The following is a 17566-nucleotide window of genomic DNA, read 5'->3' on the forward strand; positions in this document are numbered from 1 at the left end:
AAATTTTAATTGAACAATTTATCCATTTGCAAACCAAATATTGAACACTTACTATGTCCCAGGTCTTGCCCTAGGCTCTGGGGATAACAACAGTGAATAGTTTGAAATGACAAATACAAAGTATCTAATTTTTTTAAACTCTAATAAGATGGAGAGCTTGAAAGGAAACAGATGTTTTCATACACAGAATGGTAGGTGTCTAAGCTGGAGTAAATTCTTTATAAAGTAATTCAGCAGTAACTATAAGATTTGATTGAGCAATATCACTTCTAGAAAAATATTCAACAGATACACATAAGCAGGAGCTCCAGGATATAAACTCAAAATATTCTTTGTAGCATTGTTGGTAAGAACAAAAGTCTGAAATTGAACTGTATTGTGACTATGGAGGAGAATGTCTCTGATGTAGAAAATACACACCAAGGCCTTATATTACAGAGCATCATTTTGTCATGAAGAACACTTCTTGAACTATTCTTGCAACTTTTCCATAATTTTTAAATTATTTTATTTATTTATTTATTTTTGGATTTTATTTTTTATTATTTTTTTTTAATTTTTATTTTTAAACTTTACATAATTGTATTAGTTTTGCCAAATATCAAAATGAATCTGCCACAGGTATACATGTGTTCCCCATCCTGAACCCTCGTCCCTCCTCCCTCCCCATACCATCCCTCTGGGTCGTCCCAGTGCTCTAGCCCCAAGCATCCAGTATCGTAAGGAAAATAAGTACACTTCTATGGCAAAACAGACCATCCCTATTCCATATAGACACACCTTGTTTCTTAGACAAAATTTCAGCAAGGAGGGAAGAAGGTAAAAAAGAAAGCCAAGCTATAGGAACATGCTTGGTTGTGCTGTTTTTCAGTTATTTAAGTCTAATTTCATTGCATTTGGGTAAGAGAGAGAAGTTTATATTATTCTGCTTTAAGAGTTTTCTTTGTAGTCTATATGTTTGTGAACATCCTTGAGATATATAGATATATATGAAAATTATGAAAAGTTTGTCAGGCATGCCTGCTCAGTCATGTCTAACTCTTTTGATTCCATGGACTATAGCCTGGAAGGCTCCTCTGTCCTCATGATTTCCCAGGCAAGAATACTGCAGTGGGTTGCCATTTCCTTCTCCAGGGGATCTTTTGGACCCAGGGATTGAATCTGTGGCTCCTGTATTGTCAGGCAGATTCTTTACCACTGAGTCAGCTGAGAGTGCATATAAATGTCAATTACATCTAAGCTGATAATGGTTCTACTCACATTCTCTATTTCCTTGTTTATTTTTCTCCTTCAAATGACCATTCTAAAATAGGGTGTTAAAGTCTCTGCTATAATTGTGGTTTTATAAATTTTAACTATATATAATAGGGTTTTTGCACTTAGTTTCAATATAGCTCAAAAGCATTTATGATAAAAAGAAAGTTACAATTTATATAGACATAAATTCATATATCAGTGAGAAGTCACAAAGTGAAAACAAGAACAGGTGTTAGAGATTTTGATCTAATTGGGCCACAGTTCTACAGCCATTTATTTGTTTGGAGATGGTTGGTGCTCTGCCTGAAGGCAGGAAGACAGCTAGGAAATATCCCTCCTCCTTAGAATGATTATAATGTGTTTTGAGGGAGTAGTTTTAAAATCATAATTACATTAGAAGAATATACACACTCTACTTCCTTCTGATTCATTCCTTCACTTTGTCTTATGTAGTTGTAAACTGTACACTATCCCTTGAATTTTCATACATGACACGTTTTACTTCTAAGAATCAATCTCTATACATTACCTGTCTTCAACAGAATGGTTTCTCTTTCTCATCAATATCACCAATACACTCTGCCTGACACGTGTCTTCCTGTTGAATCCAAGATTTCATTGTGAGTTACATTGTGATGGGAATTGGGTCACATTTGACTTAATGCTTCCCAAAAGGACCTTGCAGGGTGGTCCATAACTCAACTGTAGGTAAAAAGGAAGCTCTTGTTTTCTCTCAATAAACTTGCAAAACCAATACAATATTGTAAAGTAATTAGCACCCAATTAAAATACATAAATTTATATTAAAAAATAAAATAAACTTGCAGGCAAGGAGGGGAATCTACTTTTGGGGGGGAAAGTCATTATTTAGCATTTTCTCTGATACAGGATTTGATTGATATGTAAAATCAGTTTTATTTGTTCACATGACAGAAATACAAATTTATCTCCAGTTCATAATCAACACTAAAAAAATAAAGGGCCAAAAATGTTTCTGATACCAAGTGTTTATGGACACGTAATTGTTCCATCACACAGAACTCACTGCAAAGGCCAGGTCATGCACAGCAGTCACAGGATTAGGAGCCTGTCCCCACGAACTAGAGTAGACATTTGATCATCTGCCGGAATGTCAAGGTAACAGGCACAGAATCTGGAGAGTCTCTGTGGTACTCAGTTTAAACTGCCTCTTTTAGAACAGCTTCTTGGTGGCACGATCGATGGGATGGACAAACACAGTGACACATCAGAGCCAGTCCAGATGCTGTGGACAAAAGAAATGAAAAAAAAAAAAAAAAGAATACACAGGAATACTGGTGGTTGACTCAGGGCTGGGGTGAGAAATGAAGTTCAACAACAAGAAAATCCGTAATGTTGGGAGACACCAGGCAGTCTGGCAGCAGACTGGGCAGCAGCAGCTGGACACTCCACAGCTGGGGACACAGCAACTGGAACTGTAGCAACAGGGAGTAGCAACAACTGGAGACGCAGCAGCTGGATGCACGGCAGCTGCAGTGACAGCAAGTGGTCTGGCAGCAGTCTCCTGGCAGACACGTTGGCCACAGCCCTGGTCAGAACAGATGGAGCCACAACAGGAGCTGACCATGCTGTCAGAGGGTGTGGGTTCTGGGTTTCCAAGGAGAGTGAGGTTCTCAAATGGAAGTCTTCTCCCAAGTCCTGTTGTATACCTGATGAGGAGATGTCATCATCATGTCCAAGATTATTTTCTAGCTGCTGTTCATCACGTTTATAAAGGGAAATTATCAGACATTTTGACGCGGCATCTGGTTAGCTTTGGTATTTAAAGAGTATGCTTACTTATCTTTATTTAATCATTTATGCCTGAAAAGGAGCATTTGCCTTTCTTTTCTTATTTTATCTTCATCCCATCTGCTCCCTCTTATACTTTCCAAAATGTGTTATTTGATACTCTGAACATTATCATTCTTTAGCCTTAATGACATTTAACTTCTTGTACCCAAAACAGACACACAATCACAATTCTTGCTATTCGGACAATACTTAGATCCAAACATGGATAAGCTAATGCACCAAAATTCAGACCTCAATACACTATAGCAAAGTGGCTGGTGGCAAAATCAGCATATAACACACTAGTAACTTATGAAGAAGCTAAGGAATATAACTGGATTTAAGGCACATGGCTTCAGATTGTTCAAAATAGAAGTGATCACTGTTTCAAACCAACATCCCAACATCCCCATTACTCAGCCCTATTACAAATTACTGCTAGGTCAAGTTCCAAGCTAGTAAACTTGGAGTTCTCCTTTATTCAAGTGAGTCCATGTTGATTCCCACCCTTTAAGAGCCATTCTCAGGACAGAGGCACAGAAGGGAAAGATGATATTCAATCCATCCCACTTCTGCTATGATTCCACTCTGACTCAATGAACAGCAGCTGATTATTTGACTGGATGAACTGGTAATGCTCTTACCCATACACTGGATCTACTAACAGGGGGTTTATAGATCTTTGCCACCAAGACCAGGATGCCCAGCAGCAGAGGCATCAGAAATCCATAACTGCAGTTAAGTCAGAGCAAATGAAATATCAGGAGCCAGTGTTAATCAGTGAAATAAATATGCTCTTTCTTTCAAAAGGTTACAAATACGGAAATAGCTAAGTATCCAAAATATTATGCTTTGCTCCACTGAGTCATTGTTGTCCCTTTTGTTCCTGCATGTTTATAATTTATTGACATTTGTATATTTTTATTGGCTTATAACATTGAGTTTTGCTTGTAACATATTATATTTAGATTTCTGTATACACTACCAAATGATCATTATCAAAGGTATGGTTTCCTTCACCATACATTTGCCCATCTTTACCCACTTTGACATCCTCCATAGCCTTTCTTTGAAACTGCAATTCAAAGAAAACTATTTCAGTTGTCAAATTAGCAGCTTTGAAACTTTTCCCTTTGCCGTTAAATGTATTAATAAAGATAGCGTCCCCAGGGTAAGTTGCTCAGTCGTGTCCGACTCTGACACCCCATGAACCACAGCACGCCAGGCTTCCCTGTCCATCACCAACTCCTAGAATTTACCCAAACTCATGTCCATTGAGTCGGTGATGCCATCCAACTATCTCATCCTCAGTAGTCCCCTTCTCCTTCTGCCCTCGATCTTTCCCAGCATCAGGGTCTTTTCAAGTGAGTCAGCTCTTTGCATCAGGTGGCCAAAGTATTGGAGTTTCAGCTTCAATATCAGTCCTTCCAATGAACACCCAGGACTGATCTCCTTTAGGATGGACTAGTTGGATCTCCTTGCAGTTCAAGGGACTCTCAAGAGTCTTCTCCAACACCACAGTTCAAAAGCATCAACTCTTCTGTGCTCAGTCCCTCGTTTTTAGGAAATGAGATACCAAGTGGAAAAGCTTCCTACTCACAGATTTATCTATCATTGAATTTTGTGTGGCATAGATGAAAGGCTTGTTAAAATGTAACTTTAATTCAGAATGTGTTAAAATATGAGTTGAATTCATCACTTTTGTTTCACCTGTCTTGAGGGGTGAATCCCAATATAAGTAGCTCCAAGAGGAAAATGTAGGTGGGGACAATGGCTCTGAAATCTTCTACAAATTATCCTAACTGACGGGTCACAAAAGGATGAAGTCTGTCTTGAGAAATGATGATTCATACTTAAATAAGGGTATGGATGTTGATGGTTTCTCCCATTTCTGGAAATAAGTCCCTATGGTTTAATATTAACTAGGAGAATAATCCTATTTTCAGAATATTCATAATAGTTAGGGAACACTTCCTCCTTAAGCAATTTTCCATGGATCATGAAAAAAGTTATAAATAATAACAAGGAAATTTCTATTCATTGGTCCTAAATTTGGGAACCAGAGTATAAAAGGTCTGGTAGAGAAGAGGTATTCAGATTCTGAGAAATTCGTCTCTGCTCAGAAGCCACCCCTCCACACCTGACACCATGAGCCATTCCTGCTGCTCCCCTTGCTGTCAACCTACCTGCTGCAGGACCACCTGCTGCAAACCTACCTGTGTGACCACCTGCTGCCAGCCCACCTGCTGTGAGTCCAGCTGCTGTCGGCCTTGCTGCCCCCCAACTTGCTATCAGACTAGTGAAAACACCTGCTGTAGGACCTCCTGCCGCAAACCTACCTGTGTGACCACCTGCTGTCAGCCCAACTGTGGTGGGTCCAGCTGCTGCCAGCCTTGCTGCCGCCCTGTCCGCTGTCAGACCACCTGCTGCAGGACCACCTGCCTCAAGCCTATTTGTGTGACCACCTGCTGCCAGCCCACCTGCTGTGAGTCCAGCTGCTGTCAGCCCTCCTGCCCCCAAACTTGCTGTCAAATCACTGAAACCACCTGCTGCAAGCCTACCTGTGTGACCAGCTGCTGTCAGCCCTCCTGCTGTGGGTCCATCAGCGCTGGACAAACCTGCGGTGGTTCTAACTGCTGTCAGCCTTGCTGCCAGCCAGCCTCCTGTGCACCCGTGTACTGCCATAGGACCTGCTACCACCCCACGTGCCTCTGCCTGCCTGGGTGCCAAGACCAGAGCTGTGGATCCAGCTGCTGCCAGCCTTGCAGCCGCCCTGTCTGCTGTCAGACCACCTGCTGTAGGACCACCTGCTGCAAACCTACTTGTGTGACCACCTGCTGCCAGCCTACGTGCTGTGGGTCCATCAGTTGTGGACAAACCTGCAGCAGATCCAGCTGCTGCCAGCCTTGCTGCTGCCCCGTCTACTGTAGGACCACCTGCTGCCACCCCAGCTGTGTGTCCACCTGCTGCCAGCCTTCCTGCTGCTGAAAATCTCACCAAAGAACCACCATCTCACAAATCAACCTTGCTGTTCCTAGGACAAATTCACTTCCAAATGATGCTGAAAGCCAGCAGTCTATTACCAATTTTTTTTGTTATTCATCTGCCTATATAAAAGCTTATGAATCAGCTTGATGGAAGGTAGAGGACTTCACCCTGATTCTCCCCTTCCTATCTGTGTAGGTCATGTGCCAGCTTCCTGCATCATTATAATGGAGCATCTTGGCTTTGACTTTGAAATCTAGATCTTCACCTTCTCTCTACATGTATTTTAGGGAAAAAATCCTCATGACTTTTTCTTTAGTTTCTAATACTTATTTTCATAAAAGTCTTCATAATCATGTGTCTTTTCAATATACTGATTATTTTTGTATCTTACTTTCTTCTTTTCATAATCACTTTGAGTTGTCTCTCTAGATGCAGGGAATTTTACCTGGATTTCTAAATAAATCTTGTACCACTATTCATCGCATACTGTGTTTTTTGTTATTATACAGCACACACACATTAATCATAATTATAACTATAATGACTATAGTTTGGACAATCTATTAGATCAGTCTTTTCTCTGTGCAGGAATATCTAAAAGGAAAGTCAAATAGCAACTAGAAGTTTATTTTGTGAGACCAAAGAATCAAAATAAGTATTAGGAACAACAAAATGTGGAGATTAAATAAAATGCAACCGAACAACCAATGAATCAAAGAAGAAATCAAAAGAGAAAGTTGAAAATACCTTGAGACAAATGATAATGGAATTACACCATACCAAAATTTATGGGGTGCTGAAACAGAAGTTCTAAAAGATAAGCTCATAGCAATGAATGCTTGAGAAACAAAAAAATTTCAAATCAACTACCTAAGTTTACACTCAAGGACCTAGATAAAGAAGAACAAAGGAAGTGCAAAGTGAGTAGAAGCAAGGAAATAAAGATCATAGTGGAAATAAATGAAACAGAGACTAAAAAAGGAAAAAAAATAAGAGAAAAGAACAATATTGTAAAGTAATTAGCCTCCAATTAAATAAATTTATGATAAAAGAAAGATCGACAAAACTAAAAGCTGTTTTTATTTTTAAAAGGTAAGCAAATTAAAAACTTTAGGTAGACTCACTAAGAAAAAGAGAAGTCTCAAATTTAATATCATAAATGAAAAAACATTGCAAACTAGAGTGTAAACACTGTCAACTATAATACATTGGTGAAAGAAATTGAAGAAAATACAAACAAATTTTTTGCTCAGGGATTAGAATAATTAATATTGTTGAAATATCCTTACTACCTAAAATAATTTACAGATTCAGTGCAATCCCTATTAAAGATCCAATGGCATTTTCACCAAAATAAGAAAAAAAAATTGTAATCTGTGTATGGAAGCATAGAAAACTCAGATAACCAAAGCAATCTTGATAAAAAAGAACAAAGCTGGAGACATAATGCTTGCTGATAGCAAAGTGTGTTACAAAACTATAGTAAATAACACTGTATGGTTTGGCATAAAAACACACATACATCATGGAACAAAATAGAGAGCCCATACATAAACCCATACATTCTACAGCCAATTAATTTATAGCAAAGGAACCAGGAATATACAATGGTGAAAATACAGTCTTTTCAATACATGGTATTGAAAAAACTTACTGCCACTTACAAAAGAATAAAACTGAACTACTATCTTACACCATACACAAAAATTAACTCGAAATGGACTTCTGGTGGTCTAGTGGTTAACAATCCACCTGCCAGTGCAGGGGACATGGGTTTGATCCCTGGTCTGGGAAGATTCCACATGCCTCAGAGCAAATATGCTCAGTTGCCACATCTACTGAACCCCACGCACTCTCGGGTCTGTGCTCCGCAACAAGATACCACCACAGCGAGAAGCCTGCACACCTCAACTAGAGAGCAGCTCTCACTTACCACAACTAGAGAAAGTCTGCACACAGCCATGAAGACCAACACAGGCAAAAAGAAAAGAAAACTCAAAATGGATTAAAGATGAATCTGAAACCATGCAATTTCTGGAGGAACATAGACCTTAACATTGGTCTTGGTGCTTAAAAAAAAAAAAATAGACACTAAAAACAAAAGTAAAAAGCAAAGTGGGACTACATCAAACCAAAAAGCGGGAATTCCCTGGTGGTCCACTGAGTGTGACTCTGTGCTTTCACAGCTGGGGACCTGGGTTGAATCCCTGGTCCAGGAATTAAGATCCCACAAGCCACATGGTATGGCCAAAAGAAAAAAGCTTCCACACAGTAAAGTGAACAGTGAACAAAATGAAAAGGCAGCCTACTGATTGTGGGAAAATACTTGCAAATCATATACATGATAAGGACTGGTATTAAAATATATAAAGAACTCACTTGACCCAACAGCAAAAAACAAAGCAAAACAAAAACAATCTGATTGAAAAAATGGGCAGACGTTCAGAATAGACATTTTTTTCTTATAAGACATACAGATGGCCAACAGGTACTAGAAAGGTGCTCAACATTACTAAGCATCAGGGAAATGCCAATCAAAACCGTAATGAACCTGGACTGGCGATTCGTTTCTTATGATATTATACATGTTTTAATGCCATTCTCCCAAATCATTGCCCCCCTCCCTCTCCCACAGAGTCAAAAAGACTGTTCTATACATCTGTGTCTCTTTTGATGACCCAGAGGGATGGTATGGGGAGGGAGGTGGGAGGGTGGTTCGGGATGGGGAACACATGTTCACCCGTGGCGGATGCATGTTGATGTATGGCAAGACCAATACAATATTGTAAAGTAAAAAAAATAAAAATAATAATAATAATAAAGACAAATCAAAAAAAAAAAAACAAGCAAAAAAAAAAAAAAAAACCCCGTGATGAGTTACCACCTCATAGTTTTGCATGACTATAATCAGAAGGATGAGCTACATCAGGTCTTGGTGAGAATGTGGAGAAAATAAGAACATCTGCGGGCTGTTTGTGGGAGCATAAATTGGTGCAGCCACTATGAGAAATATTATGCCTGTTCCTCAAAAATTAAAAGAAGAACTACCATGGCTAAAGGTTAAAGCGTCTGCCTGCAATGTGGGAGACCTGGGTTCGATCCCTGGATCGGGAAGATCCCCTGCAGAAGGAAATGGCAACCCACTCCAGTATTCTTGCCTGGAGAATCCCATGGATGGAGGAGCCTGGTGGGCTACAGTCCATGGGGTCCCAAAGAGTCGGACACAACTTCACTTTCACTTTCACTTTTCACCATCCAATCCAGCAATTCCACTTCTGGGTATTTATCTGAAGAAAATAAAACACTATATAAGCACCCACATGTTCACTGCAGCATTATTTACGATAGGCAAGATATGGAAACAACCAAAGTGTCCATCAATGGATCAATGAAGAATATATGTTATGTATTATGCAATGGAATACAATTCAGCAGTAAAATATAAGCTGTTTTCCCAATTTGTGACAATATAAATGGACCTGGAAGACTTTATGCTAAGTGAAACAAGTCAGGCAGAGAAAGACAAATGCTATATAATCTCACTTATATTTGGAATGCAAAAGAAACCCAAAAAACAAAAACCTGAGCTCATAGATGGAGAGAACACATTAATGGTAGCCAGAGTTGGAGAGGGGAGGTGGAGGGTGGGCAAAATAGGTAAAGTGAGTCAAAAGTACAAGCTTCCAGTTATAAATAAACTCACGAGGAAGGTAATGTACAGCGTAGTGACTATAGTTGATAATACTCTATTGCATATTTGAAAGTTGCTAGGAGAGTAAGTATTAAAAGTTCTCATTACTCCAAAAAAATTGTAACTGTAGTTGGTGATGGAGTTGAACTAGACTTATTGTGGTGATCATTGTGCAATATATACAAATATCAAATCATTATGTTTTACACTTGAAACTAATATAATGTATTATGACAATTATACCTCAATTTATAAACACAAGAGAGACACATACCAGTAGAATTCAGAAAGCTCACAATAGACAGCAGAGCATATAACACTGCTGGGAGTGAAATGTTGAAATACTGTTTTATTCATTTTTAATATTGTTGGCTATATTCTTTCCCTCTGTGTGTGAAAGTAGCGTAGTCATGTCTGACTCTTTGCCAACCCAGAGACTATACATACAGTCCATGGAGTTCTCCAGGCCAGGATACTGGAGTGGGTAGCCTTTCCCTTCTCCAGGGAATCTTCCCAACCCAGGGATTGAACCCAGGTCTCCTGCATTGCAGGCAGATTCTTTACCAGCTGAGCCACAAGGGAAGCCTAAGAATACTGGAGTGGGTAGTCTATCCCTTCTTCAGTGAATCTTCCCAACCCAGGAATTGAACCAGGGTCTCCTGCATTGCAGGCAGATTCTTTACCAACTGAGCTATCAGGGAAGCCCATATTCTTTCCCTATGACATGACAATTACACTCCTACATTTGTAACTAGAGGAGAGAGAGGGAGAGAATTGCACGGGAAAAAATTTAAGAAATTATGTCTCACACATTCAACATCTGTTAAAATTTATAAATCGCCAAATTCAAATATACCTTGTCTATCGTTGTATTTGCCTCAATTTTTAAAAATCTATGTATAAGTTGGAGGTCTCACCTCAGATCACTGACCGAGCTACAAAATAGGGATGGAATATTAATTGGTTGATGCTGTCTGAAACCCAGTGTACTGCTTCTATGCCTGCTTCTAGTCTCCTGCCTTGGTGCTGATTTTCACATAAAAAAACATTGTGCAAACTATCCTCTACCTGAATGTCTCTGATAAAACTGGGAAACATATTGAGTAAGTTGTCCAGATATGGACTGATGTGAAAGCCTTGAACCTGAGTTTCTAGGGATCAGAGTTGGACTCAAGCAGGCTTCATTCATCACAGAATGCATCAGCATCCTGATCCTTTCGAGGCACGTCCCAATCTAAGTAGAGCCAAAGGAACAAAGCTGAGAAGGGAGAACAGTTCTAACCTTCACAGAGCCAGCAGGAAGTACCCCATGACCAGATGATGTCACATGACCAGAAATGCTGCTGGTGATGATTCCTGACCTTTTCATTTCTAGGAAAGATTCTTAAGTACTAGATCCAATTAAGAAAAAGATCAAACACTAATTTACAGAGGCCTTTCTATAAAACACTAAGAAAGCAACTTCCTCCATGGCAATTACCCTAAACTACAACAATAACATAAATAACATCCAGGAAAGTCCTGCTTATTGGTCCCAACATTGGGGGTCCAGTGTGTAAAAAGCCCCACAACAGAAGGGCTCATCAGAATCTGAGAAACTCAGCTCTGAGCCAGAGTCCACCCTCCATCACAGACACAATGACCCACTCGTGCTGCTCCCCGTGCTGTCAGCCCATCTGCAGGAACACTTGCTGTGAGTCCAGCTGCTGCAAGCCCTGCTGCCCCCCAACTTGCTGTCAAACCACCTGCTGCAGGACCACCTGCTGCAGACCTACCTGTGTGACCACCTGCTGCCAGCCCAGCTGTTGCAGCAAACCCTGCTGTCAGCCCACCTGCTGTGAGTCCATCTGCTGCCAGCCCTCCTGCCCCCCAACTTACTATCAAACTAGTGAAACCACCTGCTGTAGGACCACCTGCCGCAAGCCTACTTGTGTGACCACCTGCTGTCAGCCCACCTGCTGTGTGTCCAGCAGCTGTGGACAAACCTTCAGTGGGTCCAGCTGCGGCCAGCCTTGCTGTCAGCCAGCTTGCTGTGCACCTGTGTACTGCCGAAGAATCTGCTACCACCCCACGTGCTGCTGCCTGCCTGGGTGCCAAGACCAGAGCTGTGGATCCAGCTGCTGCCAGCCTTCCTGTTGCTGATCACTTCACCAAAGTTTCCCCATCCCCACACAACCTCATTTGTTTACTAGCTCGCTATTGTGTGGACAAAATCACTTCTTAGACATTGCCAACAACTGCCATGTTCTACCAGAATTTCTGTTACTCATCTGCTGTTTAAAAGCTTGTGAGTCACCTGAATGGAGTGAAGAGGGCTTCCCCCATCTCTTCCTTCCCTGTATGGGGATAATGTATCAACTTCATGCATCCTTGATATGGAGTTTTTCTAGGTATTAACACTGATGTCAGGATCTACTTCCTAGTCATTCTAAATAATTCATGAAAACAAATCCTCATAACATTTTCATAGGTTTCTGCAACTGACCGTAATCTTCATAAACATATTTTCTCTATCGGTGTACTCATGTATCCTGTAACTTGCTTTCTTCCTTAAGACCATTTTGTGTTGTCTTCCTAGATGCAGGAGTCTTACATACGTGTTTCTTAATAAATTCTATTCCACAATTCACTCCATATTGCGTTTGATATATTGTACAGCACTGCTGATATATGAACATGTATCCATATTGCATACCATATGAGCCATACAACCTGAGGTGCAAACATCCTGCCATTAACTATTTCATACATTTTTAGATGAGAAATTTCACTGTGAAATATTATGTAACTAATAATGGACAAGCTGAGATCCCAGGCAACTTCTGTTTTTGCTTAAGGACACCTATATTTACATGAAAATGTAAGAAGAAATGATGTCCAGTACTGAGGTCTATTATGTTATGAAACTGAATTGCTACTTTAACAATGGAAGGAATGATAAATCCCTCACATTTAATAGCTGGGGCTTCCTAGGTGGCTCAGTGATAAAGAATTCACCTGCCAAAGCAGGAGATGTAGGAGATGCAGGTTCAATCCCTGGGACAAGTAGATCCTCTGCAAAGGAAATGGCAACCCACTCCAGTATTCTTGCCTAGAGAATCCCATGAATAGAGGATCATGGCAGGATCATATAGTCCATGGAGTTACAAACAGTCGGACACCGCTGAGGGACTGAGAATGCACGCATACATGCATATATAATAGATAATGCCTGTTTACAAAGTCATTCCTATATTGGTTTCCTACAATGCAGCAGCAGCAGTTACATGTTAGGGCAGTAGGGAATGCATTTAGAGCTCTGGTGAAAGCGTGGAGCCTTTCCTGTCTCGGGGGCAATTCAACCACTAATGCAATTCAACTGAATCAAATATTTTTAGAATCTGTTGTGTCATCACAAGACAAAGTCCATATAAAGGGACTTCTTTCTTAATATCACACAAGTCAAATTCTGAATTGTCTCCTTCTCCTGAATTTCTACTGAAAGAGCAAGGAATTAAATAATTACCTGGAAAAAAAAAAAGTGCTCTTTAAGTAGAAATTCAGGAGAAGGAGACAATTCATGCAATGTCATTGATGCTATCCAACCATCTCATCCTCTGTTGTCCCCTTCTCCTCCTGCCCTCAGTCTTTCCCAGCATCCGTGTCTTTTCCAATGAGTCAGTTCTTCACATCAAGTGGCCAAAGTATTGGGGTTTCAGCTTCAGCATCAGTCCTCCAAAGAATATTCAGGACTGATTTCCTTTAGGATTGATTGGTTGGATCTCCTTATAGTCCAAGGGACTCTCAAGAGTTTCCTCCAACACCACAGTTCAAAAGCATCAATTCTTTAGGGCTCAGCTCTTTTTATAGTCCAACTCTCATATCCATACATGACTACTGGAAAAATCATAGCTTTGACTAGACAGAGCTTTGTTGGCAAAGTAATGTCTCTGTTTTTTAATATGCTGTCTAGGTTGGTCATATCTTTTTTTCCAAGGAGCCAGCATCTTTTAATTTCATGGCTGCAGTCACCATCTGCAGTGATTTTGGAGCCCCCAAAATAAAGAGGTTAGACTGGTACAAAATGACTGATATCAAAATTGTGAGAAAACCAACACCTTGCATTTTTAAAGTCTTTGATGGAGCACTAAACTCTGCTGTTCTCCATGGATGTAGTATTTTTCTGGTTAATACTTTGGTCCAGAGGAGAGTGCTTAGGGACTCACACTGGACCTTTCTTTCTATCATGGTTCTCACTTTGCATGTCTGTAGATGCTTTTCTGCTGCAAGGGCTGCAGGCAACTGACAGCCTCCAACTGTTAGTGAGTTTAAGATCTGCATCAGATTTAGAGTTAAAGCCATGGTCTTCCTATCAACCCCTAGCTAACAGCTGGACATCATGGGGGAACTAAAGTTTGAACCTTTCTTCTTTAGTTTTATTCACTCATTTATTTTTGGCTGTGCTGGGTCTTGGTTGCTGTGCACAGCCTTTCTCTAGTTGCTGCAAGCAGGGGCTGCTCTCTAGTTGCCGTGTGTGGACTTCTCATTATGATGGCTTCTCTGGTGGTGCGTGGGCTTTAGGGTACGAGGCCTTCAGTAGTTGTGGCATTTGGGCTCTAGAGAACACACTCAGTAGTTGTGGCTCTCGGGCTTAGCTGCTCTGCAGCATGTGGCATCTTCCTTGGCCAGGGATCAAACCTATATGCCCTCCATTGGCAGGCAGATTCTTTACCCCTGGCTCACTAGGGAAGTCCAAAGCCTTGAACTTTTCTTACCAACATAGGACTTTTTAATCGTAATCTTTGCTTTGATTATTTCCATTTGAATGACCACAGTGTTGTTCAATCTGCATGGCAAGTCTTATATCCTCCTTGTTTAATGCTGCCTCTTCACACTTTTCTTTGAAAGATGTTATATTTACTTTGCAATGTGTAGCCCTCAAATTGTGATATTTCTGTTATGTTAGCGTAAACTTCCTTTTGGCTCATTTCTGCAATAATATTTAAGAGCTAGTTGCATTCCAAGTCATAGAAATCTAAGTATATTTTACTTATTTATTGAGGAATAGTTACTTTACAACATTATGTTAGTCTCTGCTTTACAAAGAAGTGAATCAGCTATGTGTATACATATACTCCCTCTCTCTTGGACCTCCATTCCTCCCCACCCCCATCCCACACATTCTAGGTCACCACAGAGCACTGAGCTGAGCTCCCTGCGCTATATAACTGGCTCTCACTATCCAATCTTTTACTACACATGGCACTTTACATATGTCAATCCCAATCTCTCAATTCACCCCGCCCCCTCTTCCCTCCCAGTGTCCACATGTCTGTTCTCTGTCTGTGTCTCTATTCCTGCCCTGCAAAAAGGTCATCTCTACTGTATTTCTAGGTTGTGTGTGTGTGTGTGTGCGCGTGCATGCACGCCCGTGCATACACATTAATATACAATATTTCTTTTTCTTTTTCTGACTCAACTTCACTCTCTATGAAGACTCTAGGTCCATCCATATCTCTGAAAATGACCAATTTCATTCTTTTTATGCCTGAGTAATAGTCTATTGTATATATGTACCACATCTTCTTTATTCATTCATCTGTTGATAGACATTTAGTTTGCTTCCATGTCCTGGCTATTGTAAATAATGCCACAATAAACACTGGAATGCATGCATCTTTTTGAATTATCATTTTCTCAGGGTATATGCTCAGTAGCAGAATTACTAGGTCATACGGCAGGTATATTTTAATTTTTTAGGAAATCTCATACTGTTCTCCATGGTGGCTGTATCAATTTACATTCTATTAATAGTACAAAAGGGTTCCCTCTTCCCCACACCTTCTCCAATATTTATAATTTGTAGATTTTTCAAATTATATTTTTAGTTGATAACACAGTCTCCAATCTTTTTCAAAATGCAAATGTAAAACTCAGTGGAATAGATTTGTCTTACAAAGTTGTCTGGGTTTTCACATTTGCATGACTATTGATCAGATGAAAACATTGAATTGTTTTCATAGTTACAAGGTTGGTTTAGCATTTGAACGTTAATTGATGTTTGAAAATAACACTAATTGAAAAACTACAGGAGAATAATCATAAGGGTATCTCAACAAGTAAAGAAAAAGCATTTTAGAAATTTCAACACATTTCCAGTATAGAATACCTTAGCAAGGAATAGGAAAACTCTAGTTACTCTGATGGAAACAACCTACCAAAAAAACCAGAAAGCTTCCTGTTGAATTACGAAATATTGAGAGTTGTCCCTTCTAAAGAGAATACACAAAGATATCTTCTTCACCATTCTGCTCAACTGTACCAGCGGACTAGGATAAGAAAAAATTTTATAAGATAAAAAGGCTGCTGACTTTAGACTATACTACAAAGCTACAGTCATCAACACAGTACAGTACTGACACAAAGACAGAAATATAGAGCAATGGAACAAAATAGAAAGCCCAGAGATAAATCCACGCACCTATGGACACCTTATCTTTGACAAAGGAGGCAAGAATATACAATGGAGAAAAGACGATCTCTTTAACAAGTGGTGCTGGGAAAACTGGTCAACCACCTGTAAAAGAATGAAACTAGAACACTTTCTAACACCATACACAAAAATAAACTCAAAATGGATTAAACGTATACATGTAAGACCAGAAACTATAAAACTTCTCGAGGAAAACATAGGCAAAACACTCTCTGACATAAATCACAGCAGGATCCTCTATGACGCACATCCCAGAGTAATGGAAATAAAAGCAAAAATAAACAAATGGGACCTAATTAAACTTAAAAGCTTTTGCACAAACAAGGAAACTGTAAGCAAGGTGAAAAGACAACTTTCAGAATGGGAGAAAATAATAGCAAACAAAGCAACTGACAAAGAACTAATCTCAAAAATATACAAGCAGCTCATGCAGCTCAATACCAGATAATCAATAAACAATAATACCAGATAAACAATAAACAATCCAATCAAAAAATGGGCCAAAGAACTAAACAGACATTTCTCCAAAGAAGACATTGATGGCTAACAAACACATGAAAAGATGCTCAGCATCACTCATTATCAGAGAAATGCAAAACCACCATGAAGTACCATCTCATGCCAGTCAGAATGGCTGCTATCAAAAAGTCTACAAACAATAAATGCTGGAGAGGGTATGGTGGGAATGCAAACTAGTACAGCCACTATGGAGAACAGTGTGGAGATTACTTAAAAAACTGAAAATAGAACTGCTATACAACCTAGCAATCCCACTGCTGGACATACACACCAAGGAAACCAGAATTGAAAGAGACACATGTACCCCACTGTTCATCACAGCACTGTTTACAATAGCTAGGACATGGAAGCAAGCTAGATGTCCATTGGAAGATGAATGGATAAGAAAGCTGTGGTATATATAAACAATGGAATATTACCTGACTATTAAAAAGAATACATTTGAATCAGTTCTAATGAGTTGGATGAAAAAGTAAGTCAGAAAGGAAAAAATACAGTATATTAATGCATATATATGGAATTTAGAAAGATTATAACAATGGCCCTATATTCAAGACAGCAAAAGAGAAACAGATATAAAGAACAGACTTTTAGACTCTGTGGGAGAAGGCGAGGGTGGGATGATTTGAAAGAATAGCATTGAAACATGTATATTACCATATATGATGAAACAGATCACCAGCACAAGTTCGATGCATGAAACAGGGCACTCAAAGTTGGTGCACTGGGACAACCCAGAGGGATGGGATGGGGAGGGAGGTGGGAGAGGGGTTCAGGATGGAGGATACATGTACACCCATGGCTAATTCATGTCAATGTATGGCAAA

At 39.8% G+C, this 17566-nt stretch overlaps 2 protein-coding genes across 2 annotated transcripts; both read left to right on the forward strand.

The window, feature by feature from the left end:
- The first annotated feature begins 5157 nt into the window (after positions 1-5157).
- Positions 5158-6057, forward strand: LOC100847371 (keratin-associated protein 9-8-like). Its single transcript, XM_010816308.3, has one exon. It carries the CDS (start codon positions 5218-5220, stop codon positions 6055-6057), a length of 840 nt encoding a protein of 279 aa, XP_010814610.2. The 5' UTR covers positions 5158-5217.
- A 5329-nt stretch (positions 6058-11386) lies between these two features.
- LOC107131522 (keratin-associated protein 9-1-like) lies at positions 11387-11890 on the forward strand. Its single transcript, XM_015458848.3, has one exon. It carries the CDS (start codon positions 11387-11389, stop codon positions 11888-11890), a length of 504 nt encoding a protein of 167 aa, XP_015314334.1.
- The last annotated feature ends 5676 nt before the right edge of the window (positions 11891-17566 follow it).

This window comes from Bos taurus, chromosome 19 (assembly GCF_002263795.3).
Source record: "Bos taurus isolate L1 Dominette 01449 registration number 42190680 breed Hereford chromosome 19, ARS-UCD2.0, whole genome shotgun sequence".
Lineage (NCBI taxonomy): Eukaryota > Metazoa > Chordata > Mammalia > Artiodactyla > Bovidae > Bos > Bos taurus.

Coding starts and splice junctions, on each gene's coding strand:
- LOC100847371 (XM_010816308.3), top strand. CDS start 5,218: ATGAGCCATTCCTGCTGCTCCCCTTGCTGTCAACCTACCTGCTGCAGG.
- LOC107131522 (XM_015458848.3), top strand. CDS start 11,387: ATGACCCACTCGTGCTGCTCCCCGTGCTGTCAGCCCATCTGCAGGAAC.